The sequence below is a fragment of the Anopheles arabiensis genome, chromosome 3 (genome assembly GCF_016920715.1).
Source record: "Anopheles arabiensis isolate DONGOLA chromosome 3, AaraD3, whole genome shotgun sequence".
NCBI lineage: Eukaryota > Metazoa > Arthropoda > Insecta > Diptera > Culicidae > Anopheles > Anopheles arabiensis.
Genome location: NC_053518.1, coordinates 3,310,412 through 3,334,557, shown reverse-complemented (window position 1 = coordinate 3,334,557; position 24,146 = coordinate 3,310,412). Strand labels below are relative to the sequence as shown.

Below are 24,146 nucleotides of genomic sequence, written 5' to 3'. Positions count from 1 at the left end.
AAGAGAGCAGCCAATGCACGGTTACCGGGGAAATGAATAGAATTTTGTACAATTCAATATCGTGCGCGATAACAAAAGGACAGCAGCAGTGGAAGCAGCGCCGGTGACTGACCTAGGCAGATTGCTGTGTTGCCAGCGGGTAGAGACGGAACGGTGCGAAAATAATATTCTCGGAAGCGTAGGATGGCGCTACGATCGATCGAGTGGAAAATAAAGGATCGGCTCGTTATAACGATTCGCAGAAAAATAGTTCCACTTCCAAGTTGAATCGGATCCGGGCGGATGTGAAGGATTAGCTTATCCTTACCATTACTGGGGTGAAAGTGCGTGTGGTTGCAAGAAGTCGAACATATGGACCCAACAACAGTAAGAATTTTAATTATATAAACCCTATCATTTTATTATTGATTTAGATATTGCATCTTTTTCCTTAAATTAATCTGGTCTAAGTACTAAATACAGTTAATTTCTACTCAACTGCAATGGTCCCATCGAGGCATTGCGTCATTATTAAGGAACAAGCGATTCTTGGCGGACATTCCGTTCACACGAAAACTTCTATACGGTACACTCGAGCGCCTCTACGGTCGCCGGTTTGAGGGTGGACGCTGTCGTTGGCCCACTCGTTTGCCAGTAACTCTGCGCTAGAAGCTCAACGTGGCGGAAAATCGATTCGATTCGCACTTTTCGCGTAGGATCGGTGGAATATGGCACGGACGCACTGATCGATGGCTTCCGGCAGACACCGTTATGAGAGGTTCCTCCCGAGTGTGCGTTGATCGTTGCAATTCTCCTTCGCTTGGCCTGCTGCTCTGCTACCGGATATTGATTGTTCGTAATGTCATGCAGAGGTGCAGCCGAGGCAGGATAGGCTCGTTTCGCGGTGCTTCGGTTGCCACTAGCAACAGCCATTTCATGCTGCTGGCCATAGTACTCGCTGTTCGATTGACGTTGGTGCGTGTTGTTCCAGTGCGATCTTTGATATGTAGATGCAGAAGAACCGGTGTTGTAGTATCCAGCAGACTGATTGTTCGTGGTGTATCCGTTGGATTGGCCGTTCCAGTACACTCCAGTACACGTGCCCGTCTGCTGGGATGTTGAAGATGCACAATTGTTGTAGTAGCTGGTCCCACTGTACTGCTGCTGTTGCTGTTGTTGTTGCTGGTAAGTTGTGGTTGCTCCATAATACGCTTCATTTGTACAAGCACTTGCAGTTGTAGTTTGCTGGTGTCCTTGCAGCGATATGTTTGCCATGATGGTTTACCAAAATATTGAACTTTACGGACGGAGCTGGACGGAGAGTACTTGTAACGCTTCGGAACGTTCACGGTGGAATGATTGAACAGAGTGCAGGACATCTCGCTTTTAAACAAAGGTAGTAAGCTAAAGGTAACTTAATTACACATCCCTAAGATTAGCAGTCCCCGATCTTGAATTGCGTCGAGACAGCAGACTGGTAGACTGGTCAAAGGGTTATTCCCATGTCTTGGCAGGTATATGCGTGGGTAGTGCCGGCGATGTCCCTACCTGCCAATGCACCCAGTCCAGTCGCCAGAGCGATCGGTCAGTCTCGCAGATCGCATCAGATTGTCTGCCTCCGGAGGGTAGTAAAAGTTGACCTCCTGTTTAAACAGAGCCACAGGGCACCATATTCCCATTGGGGTAATGTTGAGCGTAGGGTAGTCAGCCTCTGGATATCGTGTTACGTTTGCAAGTCATTTGGCAAACTGGGCCCTATCCTGGAGCGCTTGGCTAAGCAGTTAATTCATAATTGTCCACGTAAAAACCCTCTGCGACGGGGCTCAGGCGACGGGTGGGATTTTCCATGTTCCCTGTGTTGAGGTACAGTTGAGGTGGGCAGGACTTGTAGGAAAAGAGGATAGCGCATTAATCCATTTCCTAAGCTTGCTGGTCGCCAGCAGGGCGCAGCCACAATCCAATAGAAGGATTAACGTTTACACGATTTGTTGGATAGTTTTGAATGCCTTGTCAGCCAGAAATTCCAGCAAATTTCATCGTATCCTATGACACTTTTTTTTACTTCCAATGGATTCAAAAGTTATATGTTTTTACAACATTACTGCAGGAAGTGGCTCGTGTGTCATTCACAAACTTCCTCAATAAACAATGATCCTATAAAAACTTCCGTTCCTGTGGGTTGAATGAGGGTTTTCCCTGCAGGTTACTCATTCATTATTCTGTTGGAAATTACATTAAACGATTTTTTCTGAAGTGTACAATAATATAAAAGCCACTCTCGGTATCTCCGTATTGAAAACAGAGTGGAGTTTCAAAATCTTGCGTATTAAATTCTTGATCGGAGTCGCGGCTGAAAATCCTGATTTAATTGTTATCTTCTTTTTGATGCAAATCACTGTCATCTCACTGTCTCCGGTTTTAATGTCCATTCATTGAATCTGGCTGAATTTGCTCCGACTGGACATTGCCGATCAGACGTCCGTCAGCAATTCTAGACTGCTTACGTAATAGGACTTCAAACTTCCGTCTGAGGGGCCGGCACCTGCTCGTAGCACTTTATTGCCCAACGATCACAATCGATCGCGAAAACAGTAGGACGCGCCGAAGTTACGTCAACTTACGTCCTTACGATTGCCTAACATTTTTAATTGCACCGCGCTGTGACACCGGCTGGAAAAGGGCTCTGGATTTGCCGACGCTCAGAGAGTCTGGCCCTGTATAAAGGCAGAGTTCCGCGTGTTCCGCAGCTCTGCTATTGCTGCTAGTTGTTTGTGTTGTGCCAAATTGGGGTCTGGAAACGGTAATAGGATTATAAAAATTATACCCAAATTCGCACGCAGTCGGAGGTTTCCCCTTCGCCCAAAGTCAACAGGTAAACGGTGTCCCTTAACCGACTCTTATCCCTTGGGAATTAGGGTAAGGTTGGTTGGTCAAGGTTTCGCATCGGTCGCAAATTCCCGTCCCAGGATTACCATCATCATCCAGGGTCAGCTAATTGAGCTGATCACCGAGCGGCGGTCAAAGGTTTATGTTGCTGGTGGCAGGCTCTGTTCTTCATTTCGCCAAAAGGTGACGACAGGCGCGCACGGTAATAGAGGCATCACGGGTTTGCCTTTTGCACTATAATTTTCCCCCTGGGGCGGGCGTCACGCGGTGGGTTTGTCGTTTCGAACGTAAACAGATCGTAAAACCATAAAACCAATTCGGCCATCCCGGCAGGAGCAGGAGCTGGACATGCTTTGTTTTGGACGACTTCGGGCGGCCGATTGTCGCATGCCTGACGTCGTATGCAAACAGAGCAGCAGAAGACGGCCACTTGCCCCAGTTGAAATCTCATTATATTGACCTGTCTCAGGGTTTCCAAGTCGGTACCTGGGCGTGTCCCGTCGGAGCGTGCAGTAAATCTAATTTTCACCATTCGGTGGAAGCTGCGAATAAAATTGTTTCAAATGCTCCGTCAATGTTATATTGCTGGTGATGGTGCAGGGACATCGGGTCGTTTTTTGTTTTTGTATCAACTGTTCTTACCCTACTATGTGCAGTAACAGTGCTCTTGTTGTGCTGTATTCGAGCATCTCCCGCTTACCGATCCTGTTACCTTGGCTACCGACCATCGATTCCCATTACCTTTTCCACTTGGTTGATAGTTTTCGTAAACAATCTCCACCCACCGGCGCGGTTCCTTTTGCAGAAGCTGCGCGTCCTTTACGGCGAGAAGGTAGCGAGAACGGCTGAGAAGCTACCCCCGGTCGGTTGGTTCTTCTGGTTTTGTCACACACGGGTACCCTACCGTGGGCCCATTTTCCAAACCAACAGCCTCCAAAAACAAAGGACGGTAAAAAGATGAATCGTAAACACAAAAAAGGACACCGGCCTGGGTTGGCCGGGAAACGATCAAAGCAATCGGTGTTTTATGGTTTGTTTACGGAATGCGTTAGTAAAAGTCTATGCGAAAGTGGGCGCAACCATCGGGTCCCATCATCCTCTTCTGCCTTCAGGCGCACAATCGTGGGGTAGTCGAAACGCGTGCGCTTTTTACATTTCTTATGGCTTTCTTTTTATCGGTAAGAGTGTTGCAAAAAATTTATTACCTTTTTTGTTTTGTTAGCGCGTTTGCGGTGATATAAAATTCGCACAAAAACACTGATCATGACGCGTATTGTTACAGTAGTAAAACCCGCAGCCCGCCCATGTACCCTCCTGTGCGTTTGTTCTCTTTTTTATTGGTTTCCCTTTCGATGGGAGCTTTGCTAATACAATGGAAGCTAAAAAAGGTATGTGTCCGTAGTAAAATAAAAATAAAAATTAGTTTGCTGTAATTGTCACCCTCCCAGCTAACCATATGGTGAGTAATTCCATAAAATCTGGAAGCTCCCAGCAGCATGCAGCAGCAATATCTTGTCTTAGGATTGTGTTATAGCTTCGATTTGATGTAATCTCGATGCACCACGTCACGCCACCATTTGGGGCGTTCCAGCGCTTCCGGCGCTTGCATGACCGCCGATTCCATGTGCCGGTACACGTCACCATCGCTCATACCGAGCGGTGAGTTGACGATGAAGTCGGGCGGTGCGATAGCATCCACTATTGCGATCGCGTCCTGCTTGATCGTTGGCAGCAGGTCGAGCACAGCTTGCTGCAACAGTGCCATTGCGTTTGGTTGGGATGCAAAGTATCCACCCTGGTAGAAGACGCCTACGTGGCGCAGGATCGCTCCGGCACCGTACAGTGAGCCGAGCCGCTCCAGTGCGGATCGTTCCGGACCGGCCTCAAGGTTGGCCAGGAACTTTGCATACACGTTCAGTAACATACGCTAAAAAGAGAGCACAAATGTGTAGGGTTCTAACTGAACGACTTCAAACGGTTCTACGTCTTACCTCTCCGTAAGCGATCGAAAGCGTTCGCGCAAAGAACGACTGTACATCGTTACGAGCCTCGAAGGTGGATTTTCCGTGCCGCTTCAGCGCTGACATCTTCTGGAAGGATTCCTCCAACAGGTAGCCCACTAGCCAGTCGAGTGCCTCAAGTTGATCTGTTGCAACATATTGAATCATATCTCTTATTCTCTCCAAGCTCTTTGCCCAACATCTTTCCCAATCACTTACTTGCAATCGATGCCGCATCCGACGGACCAGCCCAGGTGGCCCTTTTACTGCTGAGCACAGCATACTGCGCAAGAAACTGGGCCGAACCGAGCGGGGATACTTCGGCAAACTTGTCCCAACCCTTCGCCCGGACGCTTAGCAACCAGTTCGATGCTTGCTGGATCAGCACATTGTTTTCACCCTCGTACGTACAGTTGGGATCGTTATTGCCGCGCAAATCGCCAATCGTCGACAGCTTCAGGTATCCGTGGCCACCGCACGCTTCCCGACACTCCTGCACACCGTCCCGGGCGGCCCACGTGCACACCGGCTTGGCAGCGGATGAAAGCGCGTGCACCTCCATCCCGGTCGCGCCAATGTTCTCTCCCCCCAACATCTTCAGCTGCATGTCCCCGTACGCCTTCGCGAACCAAAGGTTAAACACGCGTATCACAGTGTTGCTGGCAAGGTGCGGGAACAGTCGGAACTGTTGCGACTGATACTCGAGCACCGGCCACTCTTCCTCGCTGTCGTCCGGTCCGAACTGTTTGCGGCTGGCCGAGTAGCGCAGTGCGATCGTGATCGCTTTCGTGAGGTAAACGTTCGCAATGCCACAGATGCCGATGCGCCCGCCGGAGAGGGCACCCAGCGAAGCGCCGAACCGTTTGGCCGGATCTTTAAACGGCGATACGAACTCGCCCTGCTCGTTCACGTCTCCCGTGCGCGCGAGCAGATTATCCCGCGGAATACGGTACTGGCGGAACATTACGAATCCATTGTCCACGCCCTGAAGTCCCGCCTTCGCTCCTAGATCACCGACCGTTACGCCCGGGTAGGCTTGTAGTGTGGTCGGATCTCGCACCGGTACGACGAATGCGTTCAGCCCGTGGTGCTTACCGTCGGCAGTGTACAGCTGAGCGTACACGATCACATGCGTGCAGGTTTTGCCTAGATTTCCGATCCAACATTTAGCCGCCTCGAAGTCGGGCGTGTTCAGTACGTACTCCCCGGCCGTCGGATCGTACGTAGCGGTCGTGCGCATACCCTTCGCGTTGGTACCGTGCGCTATTTCGGTCAATCCGAACGCACCCAAATATTTGCCCGTTTCGTTGCCCTCCACGATCTCGTCCAGCCGGCCCACATCGAGCGTGCGTATGACGGACGGGAACATGCCGAACCCGAGCGAGTACTTCACGGCCATGCTCGGTTCGTACGCAATCCACGCCTGGTGGTAAATGGTGGCCAGATCGGGTCGCTCGAGATAGTCGACCATGGTGAACATTTTCTCATTCTGTACCACGTACATGCGCTTGGTGGCTAGGTGGCGTTCCTCGTCCATCGTTAGCGTGCCGGTCGGGTGCGCGAACAGTGGGTGCTTGCTGGCAAACTCCCACACCCGGTGCTGCAGCTTGAGGGACGGTTCATCGTGAAAGGAAAGCTTGAGTTTGCGCCAATCGATGGAAGCTTGCTTCCGGTACCGGGTCAGTGGGCCACGTGCAGGTGGATCAGGAAACAGGGTTTTATTGTCCAACAGTTGTCCGTGCGCCGAAGGACTGGAAGAATACATAACGGTCAGTTTGAGTACACGTGCACGTGCTATTAAAATTTGAATTTGAAACAACCCGTCCGAATAGAAAGCACCCTTAAAACATCGCATAGACCAATTGTGCGATATTTTAGGCTGCTGGTCATTGTTTCCGTTGGATATTTAGAATTTCTTGCTCAAGTAAGCACATATTTCCAAAGCTCGTTTTGCATTAAATAACAAAATGAAACACTTACCGTGCAATTGTGTTGAATTCGCTCATATTTGCCGGCTTTTCGTTGCCACTTGCCGGTTGTACCAGTTGGCAGTAGTCTCGCTGTGCCGTTTGTTTACGTGCGACTTTGACAGCTGGTGAAACACACACAGAAGAAAAACATAGTTCACGACGAATGTAAAACAATGGCAGCACACTTTTGTTGCTGTTGATGCTTTGGTTGCGTGCGATGCTCTTATCAACCCCACCATCCAAAAATACGGCCCGATAGCTGGCAGCAATAGGTGATAATCTTTTGCAAATCATCGGTAGACGAAATGCGCTGTAACCATACTACTACACTAAACGGAACACACAAACAAACACAAACACACACAGTGTAAACCCTGGCAAAAAGATTGCGGGCGCACCAGCGGACCACTCGGCGCAACAACCTCGCTACGCAATGAATGAAAGCAAAGTGGGCCGAGGCAGGCCACTGAGATGTAAAACGCGAACGCAATTTTACATCATCACCACTACTAGCGCAGTACGTCACTAGCGTGCAGTGTTGATGATTGTGTCAGTGTGTGTGTGCGCGCTAAAAGCATGACTTTAAACTCGGTGCGTAGAGTTGATGCACTTCGAACTCTGTGCACGATCGTTGTAAAGTTTGTTATTGCCCTCTGATAACTATTTCACAACTTTGGAATTTTCCTGTTTTTTTCTGAACAAGTGCGCGAATTGTAAGAACTTGCAAACAAGTTCTAATCAGACAGAAAGAACAAGCCTCAACCAATAAGAAAAATATGAATATTGCCCTACCCTTTTCTTATACGGATTTCTTCAAACTCAATCTTACTAGAAACGGTGTACAAAACGGTGTTGTACTTTAAGCGAACTTCCAGAACGTTAGAAGCGTGCTGTCACCACGAATTAAGAAAGAACACTGAATGGTGTAGAGCTTTTAATGAATGCTTATACCCCCAGCTAACCCGCCCCAGTATGACGGGTCAAAGATTCATCGGCGATTCACAACACCGATGTGGGAAGGGAACACACGACACTGTGGAAGCGATAAAGACCCTCCTCCCCATGCGGGGGAACGATAGAAGCCGCAACAAGCGCGATAAAAGTCGAAAATCTTTCCTCCAAATCCATCGGTGTGTAAGGTGTACTGAAAAGGTGATTTTATTTGTATATAGCGATAAAGGAGCGTGAGTAGATTCTCTCTAATTACATTACTAAAATCCGTTTACATTACGACGCGATGCATAAGGGTGTTTCTTCTCACTTGGCGTTTTAAGACGATCGTTACCAGTTAAAACATGGCGCGGTCTCCTAAATATGGTGCAAAAAGTTTAATTCTAGCGCTAGCTACGTAATAAACGGCCCTAAATTTGAACGATCGCTGAACGTGCTACACATTAGGCCCTGTTTTGTATGCGGTGTGATCTTAACAGGATGCGAGCATACGATAACATTGCATTTGAATTTGAATTTCATTTGTCTGTTTTACCGGTTCGTCGAATACACTTGGCCAAACACGTTCAACTTGCTCTCTTCCTATTTCTCACACTCCACCTAAACAGCATATATGTAATTACGTATAGCTTTGAATAACGAAAAGAAGTTTGATTTTGTATGTGACATTCAGTATAGCTCGTGTATGGGTTTCGATTATGCTTGGGAATTTCTACACAACGTGGTGTGTGCATTTTTAGGCGCTTTTTTAAAGTGAGTTTTCTTTTTCCTCCGGAACATTCCGCTGCCTTTTGCTACGCTTTTAACATACCGTTTTCTCTATGTTTCATCAAACCTTTGCCATCGGTCTCTACCCAAAAACATCTCAGTCGTTAGGTCGGTTCTACTACATTCCTTTCAGACATCATACATCACTACACGCGAGTACATTTATACACATCACACGGGTTTCGCTAGGATCTACTATATATGGTCAACTATAGTGTGTCCCAAAATAAGAAAATAGTAAAAAACATAAAACTCAAAATGTTACACATTTATTGCGAAAGAAAATAAAACTTATAAAAAATCTCCCCCCGGTTTCTTTAAGAACGACATTACACAGCAGCTCTAAGTTAGACAAGTTACTACTATCGGTATAAATTCGTCATATCACACCTTCTTTCCTAGTCTTTTCTGTTCGTCCCATTCCAAAAGGATGTGAGTGAAGGAATAGTAGTAGTAGTAGTAGTAGTAAAGATAGAATATGTCTCTCTCTCACTCTTTGCGCAAAACCGAACGTCACAAACGACGCCATTTTGCGCCATTGAAAACGGTGGGGCCAGCGCGCCAGACAGGGAGAGTGTCGTTTGTACACATCCGACTCTAAAGTATACGTAAGACAAAACAACCTCAAATAAATAGTCATAATAGAAACAGCTTCGTTGTGGAGTGAATCAATATACCCTACAGGATAACACCGTACACGTACGTCGTACACACGTCTGTCTAGCAACAATACACCACCACAGCTCGTTAGCATCGCGCGCTATGGGCAACTAATACTGTTTTCACCTAAAATGACGACCTTATCATACGCAACTGGACTGGGCATTCTCTGGACGCTCCTTAACCTAGCCTACTGCACAACCCGCGCAAAACCCTTTCCACAAAATGGTTGGCAACAAACGCTTCCTCTAACTCTACTTCCTATAACAACTGGTCACGCGTGCGTTGCTTAAAATCGAAATCACGTTTAACTCTCTGTTCCGCGCCCGTTACCGTTAATGAGCAGCAGCAAGTTAGGCTGTGTGGGTGTGTGTGTGTGCTTGGTATTTGACGCGGTTAGAAATGTCGTTTGACACAAAAAGCGGAAAACGGAGCCGGAACGATATAAAGTTCGCCCATTCATAATTTATAGACTGGATCAGATTGGGTTTCTTGTATGTGTGCGCACGGCTTCGATCGCACGCCCGCTTACTGGTTAATAGGATCCGAGAGAGTCTTGTACAGCCAATGAGTTCCGACAGACACACAACCACCTCCCCCGTGGAAGGGAAAGTTGTTCCGACATTCTTTGATTTTGCAGCCTCTTCACAAACGGTTGCAGTAACTGACCGGGGTATGAGATTCAGTTTCAGTCTCAGTTTCAAAACGGAGACCCCACCACATCACCCTTCCGGCATATGTACCAGGCTACGCAGGGTTTGGACCAGCAGCTCATTTCTCCGGATCGACCGGTGGTGTCTGCTCGCCCGGACAACCGTTCCCGCCGTTGGGCATCGTCGTTTCGATGTAGCACTGTTTGGCCTGTTGGTACTGCTTTAGTCGGCAAACGGCGTACTCCTGTGGAGGGGAAAGCGACAGAACAAACCATTTTTAGAAAGGTGTGTGTCAACGTTGAACAGCGACGAACCGCTTACCATGTAGCCAAACTCGATCTCTTGATACACGTTCACGATGGCCCACAGGCTCCAGAACAGATGGGACGCCATGGTGAAGCACTGCACTTCCCGGCGCACCTGCTCGACCTCTTCCTCCGAAACGCTGCCCGTCAGCGAACCGTACTTGGAGCGTTCCTCCTCTTCGGCCGAATCATCACGGTCGCCAATCTCCAGCCCATCCTCCATCGGTGGCGACAAGTGGCTCAGGTACTGCGTGATGAACTTTTCCTGTTTTTGGCGTTCGTTCGTTAGAGGAAGAGAGTAAAAATTGAAAGTAAACCACAGCAAATACGTTAGTGATCGTCACAAGAGGGTAACACAAAAACCAAAGGCTTGAGAAGTAGAGGCTACAGTTTATAAAAGTTGCACAACAAGTTTTTCATTCATTCGACTTTTCATTGTGTGAGTGTGTGTGTTTCTATTTCTTTAAATTATTTGTGAACAACATCGTGGGGATGAAGATTTGTGAGTGAACATAGGATTGAAATACAATATGGGGGGGGCCGTAAGAACGACTATAAACGCCACGAGAAAGTACAATTACAACACTCACAACACACAAGAGGTGCGCGGATGAATGAAACGGGGGGGAAAACATGAAAAATGATAAATGGGTTTGACACACAAACTCTACTTTGGTAGATTCGCTTTTGGTACAAATCGGTGAAGGATGAGCGGACGGACGATCAGCCGGGCTCAGCTGCTCGCGGTGTGAGTGTGTGTCTGTGTGTTTTTGCTTGGTTTGCTGCCGCTGCCCAGAACCCTACTTCCTAGTCACTGGTACACCGCAGATGCAAAACACACACCCGCCGCACGCGCTCGCACATTTACAGAGAGAGAGAGAGCGCGCGCACGCAGAAATCGGCTCCGGCATTCCGGGCCCCTTTCTAAAACGAAAGAAACCATTACTGATGCTCGATGGCGGTACGACTAGAGAGAGGTACCGCGCGACGACGAGGACGAGATGACGCGCTGCTGCTGCTGGACCAGAGAAATACTTTATCCTGTTTTAATGAGTTTTGAGTTTCTTTTGGTTCCGGTACGCGACTTGGCGCTCTCTAGGCATTTGTGCTCGTGTGGCGGCATGGTGGAAGTGCCCGGTAGGCCTTCACTCAACCCGCACACGCACCACGCACCAGTGTGGTGGACGAGAACGAGAACTGAAGAGAAAAACAATAGAAGAACGCAAAAAAGAGAGCAAAAAGCACGGAGGGCGCGCAGCACGATTCGGCCGGTTACCTGACCACCTGCCGAGCCGAGCTCGAGTGCGCTGATGATGGTGGGCTTGCGCCGCCTATTGTGGTGTCTCCGAGGCTGGAGGCCGTTCCTTACCTGCTGTTCGGCGGTAGGGTACTGGTCCAGCTTGTGGTAGAAGTAGGGCGACTGCGTGTTGGTGTAGTCGAACGTCCACTCGAGGAAGTGGTTGGCCAGATCGAACCCGCGATAGTTGTAGGCACAGTACTCGAAGTCAATGATCATCAGTTCCGGCTCGCCGTCCGTGGAAGAGTTTGCGTCCGACAGGGCTTGCGAGTTGCCACTTAGCACCGAATCGCGCGTATTGTCCAGATCGTTCTCCATCGAATCGTGATCCAGCGATCGCTTTCTGAAATGGAATAGAGCGATGTAAGGCAAGGTTCTTTAAGAATGGATGCGATGGAAACAAAAGACTTTCCCCTGCATACCTCGAGCTGCGATTGAGACCAATGTTGCCATCGGATGGAGATACCGATTCATTGCTAGAAACCACACCGCCGTTCGATATTAGGATGCTGCTGAAGTGTGAATCGAGCTGGGCCGATTCATCGAAATTGTCCAAAGTTGTGCTAAAGGAAAGCCAAACAGAACAGATACATCAATGTTTGTGTCGCGGAAATCCAGCACATCCTTTAGCTTAGCTTACCATTCGCGGAAGCTAGGTTCGCTCACTGTGGGATAATCCTGTCGCAGCAGTATGTTGCCCTCCTGCAAATCGTTGTGACAAAAGACGACCGGAAAGTCTTCGCTCTCAATTACCGATCGCAACCACTCGACCTCACCCGCCAGATCCATCGTGGTAATGATGTTTGCTTCTTCCCCCGACTGATCCCCGATACCACCGGCCTTCTTCACGTTGCCGTTCGCCCGATCGCGCTCCATCGTTTCCAGCGTTCCGGCAATGCCCTTCAGCCACCGGGCCATCGTGTTCCAGATCCAGTCCGGTTCCTTCGACACCGGTATGTCCATACTGTGGATGGCGGCCATCTTTTCCGCTACCTTTAGCGATATCTTTGCATCGCTCAGCTCCGCCGTCAGCAGGGCCCGGGCCGGTATGTACTGTTCGATGCGGCCGCCCGGAAAGATGCCGTGCAGTTTCGGGCCAAGCTTGCGCTCGCTCAGCAGCGTAAACACGACCGATTCGGTGAGCATCGTTTCCAGCGCATGTTCCCCGTGCGTTTGACCGTAAATTCTTAGCAGCACCTACAACACGTGAGGTTGAAAAAGGGCACGTTAAAGAATGCGTTCATTTCATCAAATTAAATCGAAATTATATCAAGATTTTAAAAATTCTTTTCCACTCCTTTGCAAATGAAGACCTTGGGAACCGTTTTGCCACCGATGCGAAACGTAATAGATATTTGCCCTATCTTATCTATTCGTTGGTAATCGGCTGTAAATTGGCATTACCACAGCCCTGAACTGCTGCTTCGTAACGAGCAGACACACTGTTGCGAAGACACACCGTTGTCAGTACAATGGCCAGAGTTAAAGGCCTGTGTGTCGCATGATAATTCTGATTCGCGCCCTCCTGCAGCATCGTCAGTAATTTGATCATCGATAAAGATCGGCCAATGCCTGCCCCCGCCGACACAATGGCGCGACAGTAGTAAAGATAATAATTAATACGTAACTTCCTAGGCACATGATGGAAGGAGCCAGAAAAGAAAAGGAATTTCTAATACGCGAGGCTGTTGTGCATCCTTCCCCTCTGCGGTGCCTGCAACTGTACCCGGCGTATCCTTTCGCTCATCGTGTCTCGTGGCTTACCTCCTTCGGTTCTAGCAAACTGGCGCCACTATCCTTTCGTGCCCGCTTGCTTCCATTTCGTGCCTTTGTTGCCGTCTTTGTCACGGTATGGTGATCCGTTGCGAACGAGCCTCGCCGTGAGTTTGGATGCGATTTCTTGCCACCATTGTTGTTGTTGTTGTTGCCGTAATAATGATGCTCCGGCAGGCTGACGTAGTAGAGGAAGTTGGAGAGTCCACCGCTGATGCGCTTCAGCTGCAGCTCGTCGGCCGATATCGTCTTCCAGGCACCGGTCAGATAGTCCCGACAGATACGAGCCGCAATGTCCCGCATCTCCGTGGGAGAGTTGGCCTGCGATGGTGAAGGGAAAGAGAACATACACACAGACACACAGACAACTATCATTAGTATGGAACGTTTGAGTGGTTTTGTGGGGAAAAATATACGGAGCGAGCGAGGGGAATACCGATGGCGGCTGCTATTATGAAACCTACCGTAGCCGTACTACAAATGAGACAACTTAAGAGGAAGCTAAGCTTAAGGTTTAGCGAAGGAATCAGTGTGTGTGGTTTGCTGCTGGCGAGTCACACCCAATCCGCAATTTGCAAAAGCTTTGTACTACGCGTGTGTGTAATTGCCGTGTGTTGGTGTCTCGGTGGGGATTCACACACGGTCACGTAGGTGTTTTTTTTCTAAGGTTACAGCAGTGGGTGTCCGGGGTGTCCTTCAGTATCAGTATATTGGCTGGTATAGTGAAACGCTAATGATTTGTTTCCTCCTTGATTAAACAGTGAACGCAGTTACGATATATTCGATCCAATGGTGTAGAAAGAACTGCCGAGCGTGTCACATACACCGCAGTACCTCTGTCTGTCGCAGCAAAAAGGTGAATATTTGGCAAAAATCGATCGCAAGGCTCTATCTTTGGCAAACGGCGGCCATGCGGAAAAGTATTGCGCTGACGCTGTCGTGGATTAGTTGTTGTTGAGAGTAGCGCTAGCAGAGATAAGTAAAAGCTCAAACACACTTTATAAATCCTTCAGATGGTGATGATTGCTTTGGCAAAGTATCCGGAAACTGAGCCGCTCCTGAACACCTAATCAATCGTGTATCTCCTTGACATATTTCTATGCTAATCCTAACAACTGCAAGTCACTTTACACTTTATCAGGCCTGACTGTGTGTGTTCGGAAAACAAACATGGATTCTAGACACCTTTCAACCGAGACACCTCCGGGGTGGATAGGTTACGATGCACCGCAAACACACTATTGCCATTCGACCCCGAAGAAACCCCGTCGACGCATGCGTGCCCGTTCGTGGCAAGGCAGGTTCGGGTAGACGAGCACCGCCGTCGGGTATCGGTCGGTCGAGCCGATCAACCTGCTTGCGCTGTTGTTCCTTTGCGTTTTGCCTGCCAAAAAGGTTGCGTTGCGTGCGGGCTGGCAGGCAGCCGAGTGTGTGTGTGTTTGGTTGTTGTTGGCCATTCCGTGCCGTCCGGTTTCATCATCGCCACCAGGTCGCTTAAAGGGCTCGGAGTCCGTGTAAACAACAGCTGTCTGAAACTGCGATCCTCTCCGCAGTCCGCTGGTGGAACAACAGACTAACACACACACACACACATACTAACACAGCCATGGCAGCAGCAAAAGGATTCGCGGCGTATCGTAATACATGACGTAGCGTTTCTGGGCCTGCAACGAAGCCGGAATAGGAGCGTAGCGCGCGCCGTCACCCGACAGGTGGCCAAGTGAGGAAAGTAAACAAAAACACGTGGCACCCAGCGAAAGCGGATCAATAAAATGACTGCAAGATTCGCCACGGCAATGGGCTTTTTTGGGATGTTTATTGATTCAATCAAAGGGTGCAAACAAACAAAGTAGGCATGGCGGGTTTGCTTTTGTTCAATATCATTAAGATGCGATTCGGCGTATGGTCCTAACAATGTTGAATGCAACCATTATAGGGTGCCTTTACGGCACACAATGAAAAGCGGGATGATTTCAAATTATATCAATATTTATCTCACTTTTCCTTTAATCTTTTTGAAATGTAAATTCAAAATAAAAGCTGTCTAATTTACAATGAACTATCTGTTCCCTGTCTCTTTTGATTGCAAATCAACTGCGCTGGACCCATCAAACTGGCTACAATTTTCTGCTTTAAATTATTCTACTATTGATTTTCTTTTACTCCTACTGTTCCACTTGCTCATCGTCATACAAGGGAACTGAGCACATTTAACACACCTCGCGGGCAAAGGGTTCGACATGCGACATGCTGGCAGCAATTTGCCACCCCGCCCGCCCCGAGTGTACGTACACGGCTACCAACAATTTTTGCTGTAGGATAAGCTAAAATTATGTACCATTATGACCGTTATAACGGACCCATTACACCGGCCGCCCGATCTACACGTGCAAATGTATAAGCGCCACCGTCTGTATATCGACGTGTACAGCACACTCCAACAGTGGCAGCATGGACCGATATGCATTAAGCACTGCACACTAGATTCGTCCGTGTAGAGGCGCGCTAACCTTCAGCTGTGCCTTGGTGAATCGCTAAAACATGGCTCCGGTACTCTCCGGCCGTTTGTGTGTTTTTTTTTTTGTATCCTCCGTACCGGTGCATTCGTTTTGTCCATTATTGATCCAACCGTCATTGACCGTCATATGCATAGATAGAAGGCAAACCGGGCCGGGGTAAACCCTTACGATAGGGAAGTGGGGGCGAAATTTAGCCTGTATTGTATAGCGTTTTTTGTTCTCTAAAACGAAACATTCAAAAGAAGATGAAAATGTGGGAACTATCTGTGTCGATCCCAACCACAATGTCGTGTTTTGTGTCTCTCGCGGGATTTTTGCACACCTATAGCAATTGAATGGCGCGGTTTAGTGTCATGCAAATAGTAGTAAAAATAGCTGCCAAGCAGCTTGCCTGTGCGCGCATATGAGTAAGTAAGTGATTACCGCAAAAAAGCAGGTACACAAGCGTGGTAATGAATGCAATTATTAATGCGATTCGCGCCAAAATGGGGTTTTCGTACAATTTGCATCATAAAAAAGATCTCAATCTGCCCAAAGTGCAATGTGCAACGTGATCTCTGGCGTAGAGCCAAAGGCAGCTGATGTGTAGAGCTCTAGTGTGCCGTCTACTGCTCAAACGCAATACCCCAACCAAGCAAGCGGTGCCGAATAATTTGTTGTGTGTGCAAGCAAAAGTGTAGAGGAGCTGAGGGAAAAAAATCCGACGTGCGGGGAAATGCGCAAATAAAGAAAGGTTGACATTTTTTTTAGCGACCGTCACACTTCACCTTCAATAACTGCTTCAGTGATTCCGCCACGGGATCGGGACGCTTCTGCTAGAACGGGAGGGGCGAGGAGAGAGAGGTGAGATAGAGAAAAAAGAAACCAAAACTATTGTAATCCACACAAAACACATTCGATTGTAATTAGATGCCGGATCACGAGGTATACGAGGGGGCTGCGTAACGATAGCCAAAGTCACACGGCACGGTATGTCTGGAACGTGACCGTGAAATGATGTCTGATGATGACTGTTCGCACAATCCGTCACGGCGTAAATCTTTCCACGTGGAATAAAAATCTTCTAAATGTCATTAATGCAGTACACGTTTTGGACGGTGGGATGGGGAATACTGAGAGAGTGAAACCATAGCCAACAGCTCCATACGAAAGCCGGAGGAAAGTTACCGCTTCGCTCGATACAAATGATTGAAGGGGCGGAGTACTAAATTGGTCAAACACAAAGCAGAAAGATAAGTGTGTACCTACACTTTGTTGCACAGTAAAAACGACATTCATATCAAGACGAATTTTTCATTACGGCGTCGATCCCTTGCCCTTTGTCGGGGAACCGCTAAGCAAACCACGGCCGCTCGCTCCACGAATTGTTTTATGAAGAAACGCATCGGGCACTTGTATTTCTAATATTTACGCCGCAACTATTCTACTGATAAGAGCCGGCCGAGACCCACCCACCACCGTCCCCCGGTCGCACTTTAGGCGAAGAGGGCAACAGACTGGTAAGAGGAAACACATGCATAATCTCGAAGGCAATTGTTTGCTTAAACTTGACTTTCCTTACGCGTCATTTCCTGCCGGCCTTGATCGGGAAGGAATTGCAAATGGAATGATTGTGAATGCGTTACCTACTGTTTAAAAATTGCATTCCACTTAGTTGAATCGTTCACCAGCGAAAAGGGGTTAGTAAGCGATTAAGAAGCGTTGATAAGCTCAGAAGAGAGCTCCCCGAAAAAAAGAGCCACAAACATTGACCGATCGACCGACGTTGCCCCGTTCCAACAAGGGAAACACTTCCGGAGCCATGGGAGACAACGGCGGAGTGAAATAACTTCCCTAGCACCTGCTCAGCCGTTTCCTTTCACGGTGCCGGTGAGTGTGAAATGGAACAACAAACTGCTAACAAAGCCATATCAACCGATCTGATTAGTCATGCGTCGTGACATTTTGCAACCGCGCACGAGTGGATCGATCGGTACGGGAGCCGGTTCTGTAAAGTCGCTTTGCACCAATTTCATGTCTTGTCGTAATGTCATCGAACTAGGACCATTGCACAGAGCGACAAACAACTAGCGAATGCATTGATTAATCATTTCGAGATGATTCTACAGCGCTCATTCCCCTTTTTTACATTATTCTGTGATCTTCACGGACACGATACGATCGATAAAAGGCGAACCAAGAGACGCGTGGCACACGGTGGCGCACGTAACCGCTGGTTTGTCTTCTTCTTCCAGAGAGGTCATCAGCTGCGCGACGGGGCCATAGCTCGAAGGACAGACTGTAGTGTGGGGGGGAGCCGATTTGTTGTGTCGATCTACGCCGTATTTAACCCCAACACACACCATCCGTTGATAGAAAGTCTGCAAAACGCATTCCCCGCATTGGCGGCGAGCCACCGAAGCTATCGTTCAGATTTGTTTTTCTTGCGCGTCTCGTGAGTGACTCATTTGTTTTCGTTGCTAATCCCCTGTCTGAGGAATTCTGTGTTTGTTTTTGAAGTTGTTGTGGAAAACCTATCTACGTCATGATTCACAGGCCCCTAAAATTAAATGTCTGTCCTTCTTTAAAAAAACGCATGTTTTTAATGATATTCAGATGGTATGACGCACGCAAAGCGTCGAGACGCATTACTTCGTGTCGTGCCATGAAATCATGAACATCTGGTTAACCACAAGTATAATGAGTGTTCCATCGTGTGGACCACCAGAAAGTGTCCCACACAGCCGCGGGCCGTTTTTAGAGGGCTTTCTCTCTCATGTAGCCGTAATCGATCGGTTGTCACGATCACGCCACCACCATACGCACACACACTCCTGCTCTTCTATCATGGCCTACCTGTTGAGAGGGAGAGAATCAAAATGGCACTCCAAACTACACATCACTTACCTTCGCAATCAGGTTATTCATGTTGCTGCTATATCTCTGCTGTGCTGCTGCTTCGCGTAGAATCTTTCACTGCGTGCCGGATGAGCTACTAATCACCGTATGTGCACCAAAAATGTCACACCACTAAGCCCGAAGTTCGGATGTTCGGATGGGTGATTCGGTACCTTTCTGGCGCACGCTGATAAGCAGGCACCCCTCTGGACGTGGGGGATGATTTTTGGACTTTGTGGGTACTGGCCGGTCTTGCGCGCGCGCGCCTTTCGGTCGATGCCGTCCAACCTCGCTGATAACGGGATGCGAGATTTCGATTCGGTGGTAACAGCGCAGCACCAGGCCCACCGACGCGGGTATGTGTGTGTGTGTTTCAAATAAAAATCCGCTCAGCCAAGACGTCACTAGCGTCGCGTTGCGTCGCCCGTTCTCGGTACCGGTTCGAAAGGTGTTGAATGGTTTTCTTCTAGCCCTTTTCTTTACTTCACGAAAAGTAAAAATAGAAACAGCGCTACGTAAAGCGTACTGCAGGAAATCTATCACACTCACGCACTCACTCACGCACGCAAATCTACGACAGCGATTTATAATTTGTTTAAACAATTAGCAACGATAACTTAAAATTCACCAATCTCCAACCGAATCTTTGGTTACATTCCACAAGAAACGTGCTCTAAGCGTTTGGTTACGCGTGTCTGTTTGCAAAATGATGACCCAGCTGATGCAGATGTTTCGTGTTGTTTGCTTTTCACTTCTCTACCGTACACCGCATGCTACGCTGAGCAGCTTTCGGCAAATGGAGAACAATGAACTCAACTTTACGGAAATCTTGCATACACTTTGTGCAGTCAACTTTTTTTTTTCTTCTGGGTGGTGCGTACCTAACACACAGGTTTAGTTAAAAATGATAACGTTTAATAACAATAGACACACAATAAAAACACAATGAGTGCACCGAACGAACAGACACGTCCTTTCAGCTTAACGGTTTGAATGTTATTATTTTCCCTTCGGCTCGGTAAAACGGTTGGACGGCGCAGACCGTATTATGCGTTTGACAGGAGGTGGGGGAAAAAACATCGCATGGAAAATTCATCGAATCGATAGTGACAGCTTGGATAGTGCGCAGACTGCAGCATTTGCGTTCAATTAGCCCCTCAATTGTTGAAGAATTAACAGCGATTTTTCTGTTGCTTGTGATATTTTCCCTTCAAAATTAATTGATGATCGTTCATGATACGATACTAAACGTATTTGTTTTCTTTTTATTATTCGGTATGTTGTTCTATTTTTGACTTTCTTTTCCAATTGGGATGTTTCGATTTCGATCCGTTGCATTTTACCAGATGTTTGGTAAGGCTCGTATTTCGGGAAAACTTGCGCTGGCATTTCTCACACCCATAAGGATATTCGCCGGTGTGCGAAACTTCATGGCGTGCCTTATCCGTTCGGTGACAAAACTCTCTGCTACAGTAATCACACTGAAACGGCTTTACGCTCCAGTGTATGCGCATGTGGTTCTTCAAATTCACCGCACACACGAACGACTTTTCACACACCGGACACGGGTGGGTTCGATTGCCGGCGTGACGCATCGTGTGCATGTTGTAGTTATGCTTTTTGGCAAACGTTGCCCCGCACAGCTCACAGCTAAACGGTTTGTGGTTGCTGTGCAGCAGCGCATGAGCTTTCATATTGCCCTTGGTCGTGAAACGCTTCTCGCAAACTTCGCAGGTAAACAGTTTCTCCACACCGTGCTGTGGATATTGTTCGAGATCTGCTAATTCAAGCTTCTCATCATTAGATTCATCTTCCGCGATTTGTTGCTCTGCACCGTCACCATCTTCGGGCTGCTCTGTGTAAGTAGCTTCGATTAGGTATTCCTCGTCAAAGTACGCAGGAGATAATTCTTCCTTTAACGCAATTTCGATAGCGTTTTCTGATGTTGAGTCCTCGTCCGCCCCACTAGACTCCTTTTCATTCGCCAAACTTTCACTGACTGCGTTTGCCTCGCATGATTCGGTCTCTCGATCACTTTCCACGGTTTCGTCTGTCGAATGTTCCTGCTGTTTCACCTCTTGTGGCACACTGCAAGCGTTACTGCGGAGCAGTATTTTCCGGAGCTTTCTGTCCGAGGAAATACATTTCTGCCTGATAGTGTAAGCTATCGCCATCGCTTCAAGACAACTATCGCACACCAAGTCGGGCAGTCCATCGTTTGGGTCGATTGCAATACCCGCGCATTCGCTGATTAGCGTCGCTGGCGTTAGCTCCGGTGGGATCTTGCCGCAGTGCTCAAACAATGGCCAAACGTGTTTAACTTCTTCCATGCAAACTCGGCAAATTTCGAACGATTCCATGGAGGTTTATGTTGAAAAGGATTAGTTAAGGCTTTGTGGGAAAGCGAGCGGAACAACAACAATACTGTAGTTTGTTGGTATGTAAACAAACGAGCGTCTTTGACCTGTCAGCTATTTACGCTATACAGTCAGTACCCGAGATACGCATACATTCAAACCGGTTCATTGTTAAACCAACAACTTTGCTTTTATTTCATTAAAACAAGTTCATGTTATTGATAATATTGTGCGCAATTCATATATCAGCAACAAAATCAATACAAAACCTTATTTAAATCTTATTCTTATCGTATTTCAATTTCATTTCTATTCTACCGGTTGAACTTGTAATCGAACCGGTTCGAACGGGCTAATCAACTGTCAAACTGAAAAAAACGGCATCAAAATGCCATAAATATAAAAAAATTGCGTTGAAAAACATGAAACAAAAAAATCCGTGAAAACGCTCCCGTATTTGTATATCTTTGTGCAATATTGCTTCCCGAACCGAGCGTATGAGAACAATCTCAATGTAAAGCTGGTTGTTAAACAATTCTTCCTTGTAAAGTAAGAATATTTGTGCCGTCCATCATTCATCTGAACTGCTGTTCGACGGTTCTCACGGCAGCATCGGTGCGACAGAAATAGGGCAGCGTAATCCAGAACGGGAATACAGGAATTTGCTTGCATTCCTCCACTGTCCCCTTGGGTACGGGTTACGGGTACAGATTGCTAACCGGTTTGGCAAGTGTTTTAATGCAGTGTTTAATTCAATTTTTAAACTTTGTAGAAAAGAAACTTCTCACTGTGTGCTTCCGTAATACCGAGCCAAGATGCGTAGCAGAACGGAAATGGTGACCACAACCCTGGAGGGTTCCGATTTTGACGAGGAGACGGATTTCGAAGACTCCGAGGAAGACTGGCGACCGGAAAAGGGTGATCCGAAAGCGATGAAGCGCAAAACGCGCGACATACTGACCGGCATGGTCAGTGGAAAGCGTGGCGGTCGCAGTAATAGTAGCAAGCGGGGCCGCAAACCCGCCGCCAAGGGCCGTGGCGCTGGAAGAAAACGCAACTCCGAAGACTACGATGATGACGACGACGACGATGACGATGATGACGATGACGATGATGATGATAGTCGGTTCGATAGTGAGGGTAGTGGCAGCTCCACTCCACCGGTACCGAAACGGGGTCGAAAGTCCGGCGCCACACCGCAGCGTGTGTACGGGCGCAAAGGCAAAAGCAGCAGCAAGACATCACCGTCCACATCGAAGGGGGGCTCGATGGGACGGATGAAGCAGAGTCCCAGCTCGGAGCAGTCGGTAAGACCGATCCAGCGCAAGGTCGTCAATACGGCGAGCAGTTTTCCGGACAAGAGCGGCTACCTGAAGCTGTTCGTTAGCCGGGCGGACCTGGAGGAAGGCATACGGGACAATCTGAAGGTGTGTCTGTGGCGTCGGGACGGTTCCAGCTTGCTGCAGAAATACTTTCGAGATAAATCGGTCGACGCAAACACGCCACAGTTCACCTCCTCGATGGTGGTAAGAGTGTGTTTTTGGGTGTGACTTAGTAATCTATATCAGGGGCCTCCAAACTTTTCAGCTCGCGGGCCGCATTGCTTCAAAAATAACTATATTGAGGGCCATTTGAAGCTTCCTTTAAATGATGAGTGAACGTTTAAATCTCGTTTTTACAACAAAATACTAACGATACTAATACAGTTTCGTGTTACTAAAGATTGATTTTTGTCTAAGAAAAGTAAAAAAATACATTTTTATTTGAATAAGTCATAATAACGTAATATTTATATTAACTCTGGCAAAGTCATCGTGGGCCGCATTATAAGCTCTTGAGGGCCGCATGCGGCCCGCGGGCCGTAGTTTGGAGACCCCTGATCTATATTGTTAACACGCTTGTATCTCTCTCTCCACAACAGTATTCCTGCTGGGAGGATAAACGGGCCGATGAGTATATGGAGGTGAAGGTGCGCTGCATCGAACAGACGAAACAGTTGCGCGTACAGATCATCGATGTGGAAGCGACCGAGATCAGGGCGAAGGAAGAGTACCAGAAGTACATGGAGCAGTATGGCAAGTCGAGCGATTCGAGCCAGGGCAGTGATCGATCGAACGGCGGTAGGAATCGTTCGCGATCGGATGCCGGCGGCAAGAAGACCAATCGCAGCACGGGAGAGGATACGGATGAGCGTGACGAGGCGAACGACCAGGAGGAGGAAGAGTACGACGAAGCGGACGAGGAAGAAGAAGGAAGTGAAATTCCTTCGCAGGAAGAATGAGATTCGGCTGGTGGGGGAGGGGATTCGGCATAAGAAGTAGGGGAATACCCGGGTGCTAATAACAGCCGCCTTCCCCACCAGAAAAGGACACGTGTGACACACAGCATATACTAATTTATATTATTTCGTACGTGATTTCCTCGTACGCTGCTGCAGCTCCGTCTCTGACGACTGAGGCATGAGATTTGAGACGAATTGTATCTTCTTCCTTCGGCACGAATGTTCTCGGCAGCCAGGCAGAAGGAAAGAGGGCCGAATTCGACCGAACATACAATCCTGTTAGCATGTAATTGTATTAAGAAAAAAAAAAGTGTCAACACGTATTCTATTGAAAAAAAAACGAACAATACTTGCACACACTTACACGCTAGCAAAGTAAGATAGTAAGGCGACGGATACTCGTGTAAATCTTCACACATTTTAAATGTTAATGTTTATGGATGCCCCCGCGGCAGTGTACCACGTGCGTACTGTAGTAGTAATAGTAGGTACACACTTGACTGAACTTCTTGAGCATGAACTTTCGTAATTTAGTACTTTATAGTAGTTCCCTTCCCGACAACATCATGACACGCGCGTTTGCAGGCAGGCTTTGCAATGGCGACAGCCAATTTAAGGGTTAAGGGCCGCCGGATGTTTGCCAAAACGAAAGATCGATTTAATGAAGAAAAAACACACACATTGAATAATCATCTGCACTTAGGCACTGGATAAGGACGGAAACGGAAATGAGGGAGCGACTGAAGACGAACTCGTAGTGCAATGTATCTCGTCCCCTCCACTCTCTGTCACTCGCACGATTAATGAAATTATTAAAAATAAACGCGATTCATTGTTTTAAATGGAATTATCAGTGGAAAATGACGGAAA

General features: G+C 47.8%; 4 protein-coding genes across 13 annotated transcripts; 1 reads left to right on the top strand and 3 right to left on the bottom strand.

Moving 5' to 3' along the window:
* The first annotated feature begins 25 nt into the window (after nt 1–25).
* LOC120903371 (nucleolin) lies at nt 26–24,146 on the top strand. 3 transcript variants are annotated; one of them, XM_040312783.1, is made up of 3 exons: nt 26–366; nt 21,768–22,521; nt 22,917–24,146. In XM_040312783.1, exons 2-3 carry the CDS (start codon nt 21,811–21,813, stop codon nt 23,274–23,276), a joined length of 1,071 nt encoding a protein of 356 aa, XP_040168717.1. In that variant the 5' UTR covers nt 26–366; nt 21,768–21,810; the 3' UTR covers nt 23,277–24,146. The 3 variants fall into 3 exon arrangements, with proteins under 3 accessions (XP_040168717.1, XP_040168714.1, XP_040168716.1); XM_040312780.1 differs by lacking the exon at nt 26–366 and adding an exon at nt 21,393–21,686; XM_040312782.1 differs by lacking the exon at nt 26–366 and adding an exon at nt 21,393–21,699.
* LOC120903367 (peroxisomal acyl-coenzyme A oxidase 3) lies at nt 4,142–7,760 on the bottom strand. Of its 4 annotated transcripts, none has more exons than XM_040312772.1 (5): nt 7,628–7,760; nt 6,846–6,957; nt 5,085–6,616; nt 4,857–5,011; nt 4,142–4,792 (listed from the first exon to the last, which is right to left on the bottom strand). In XM_040312772.1, the coding sequence occupies exons 2-5, from the start codon at nt 6,869–6,871 to the stop codon at nt 4,394–4,396; spliced, it is 2,112 nt and encodes a 703-aa protein (XP_040168706.1). In that variant the 5' UTR covers nt 6,872–6,957; nt 7,628–7,760; the 3' UTR covers nt 4,142–4,393. The 4 variants fall into 4 exon arrangements, with proteins under 4 accessions (XP_040168706.1, XP_040168707.1, XP_040168705.1 ...); XM_040312773.1 differs by having other exon boundaries at nt 7,665–7,756; XM_040312771.1 differs by lacking the exon at nt 7,628–7,760 and adding an exon at nt 7,072–7,333.
* LOC120903368 (choline/ethanolamine kinase) lies at nt 7,971–19,626 on the bottom strand. Of its 5 annotated transcripts, none has more exons than XM_040312774.1 (8): nt 18,648–19,623; nt 16,529–16,576; nt 13,234–13,563; nt 12,110–12,666; nt 11,892–12,032; nt 11,542–11,812; nt 10,189–10,437; nt 7,971–10,111 (listed from the first exon to the last, which is right to left on the bottom strand). In XM_040312774.1, exons 1-8 carry the CDS (start codon nt 18,666–18,668, stop codon nt 9,986–9,988), a joined length of 1,743 nt encoding a protein of 580 aa, XP_040168708.1. In that variant the 5' UTR covers nt 18,669–19,623; the 3' UTR covers nt 7,971–9,985. The 5 variants fall into 5 exon arrangements, with proteins under 5 accessions (XP_040168708.1, XP_040168709.1, XP_040168710.1 ...); XM_040312775.1 differs by having other exon boundaries at nt 16,529–16,573; nt 18,648–19,622; XM_040312776.1 differs by lacking the exon at nt 16,529–16,576 and having other exon boundaries at nt 18,648–19,622.
* On the bottom strand, nt 19,876–21,091 carry LOC120903370 (zinc finger protein 271-like). Its single transcript, XM_040312779.1, has one exon. It carries the CDS (start codon nt 20,996–20,998, stop codon nt 19,907–19,909), a length of 1,092 nt encoding a protein of 363 aa, XP_040168713.1. The 5' UTR covers nt 20,999–21,091; the 3' UTR covers nt 19,876–19,906.

Bases quoted from the DNA above. Each gene is read 5' to 3' on its own strand.
- LOC120903367 (XM_040312770.1), bottom strand. From the start codon at position 7,129: ATGATTTGCAAAAGATTATCACCTATTGCTGCCAGCTATCGGGCCGTA. The intron at 5,012-5,084 runs GTAAGTGATTGG...ATGTTGCAACAG, and splicing joins GGATGCGGCATCGATTGCAA to ATCAACTTGAGGCACTCGAC. The intron at 4,793-4,856 runs GTAAGACGTAGA...CTCTCTTTTTAG, and splicing joins TTTCGATCGCTTACGGAGAG to CGTATGTTACTGAACGTGTA.
- LOC120903368 (XM_040312774.1), bottom strand. From the start codon at position 18,668: ATGAATAACCTGATTGCGAAG. The intron at 13,564-16,528 runs GTGAAGTGTGAC...TCACCATCGCAG, and splicing joins CACTGAAGCAGTTATTGAAG to GCCAACTCTCCCACGGAGAT. The intron at 12,667-13,233 runs GTAAGCCACGAG...CACGTGTTGTAG, and splicing joins GTTTGCTAGAACCGAAGGAG to GTGCTGCTAAGAATTTACGG.
- LOC120903370 (XM_040312779.1), bottom strand. From the start codon at position 20,998: ATGGAATCGTTCGAAATTTGCCGAGTTTGCATGGAAGAAGTTAAACAC.
- LOC120903371 (XM_040312783.1), top strand. From the start codon at position 21,811: ATGCGTAGCAGAACGGAAATGGTGACCACAACCCTGGAGGGTTCCGAT. The intron at 22,522-22,916 runs GTAAGAGTGTGT...TCTCCACAACAG, and splicing joins AGTTCACCTCCTCGATGGTG to TATTCCTGCTGGGAGGATAA.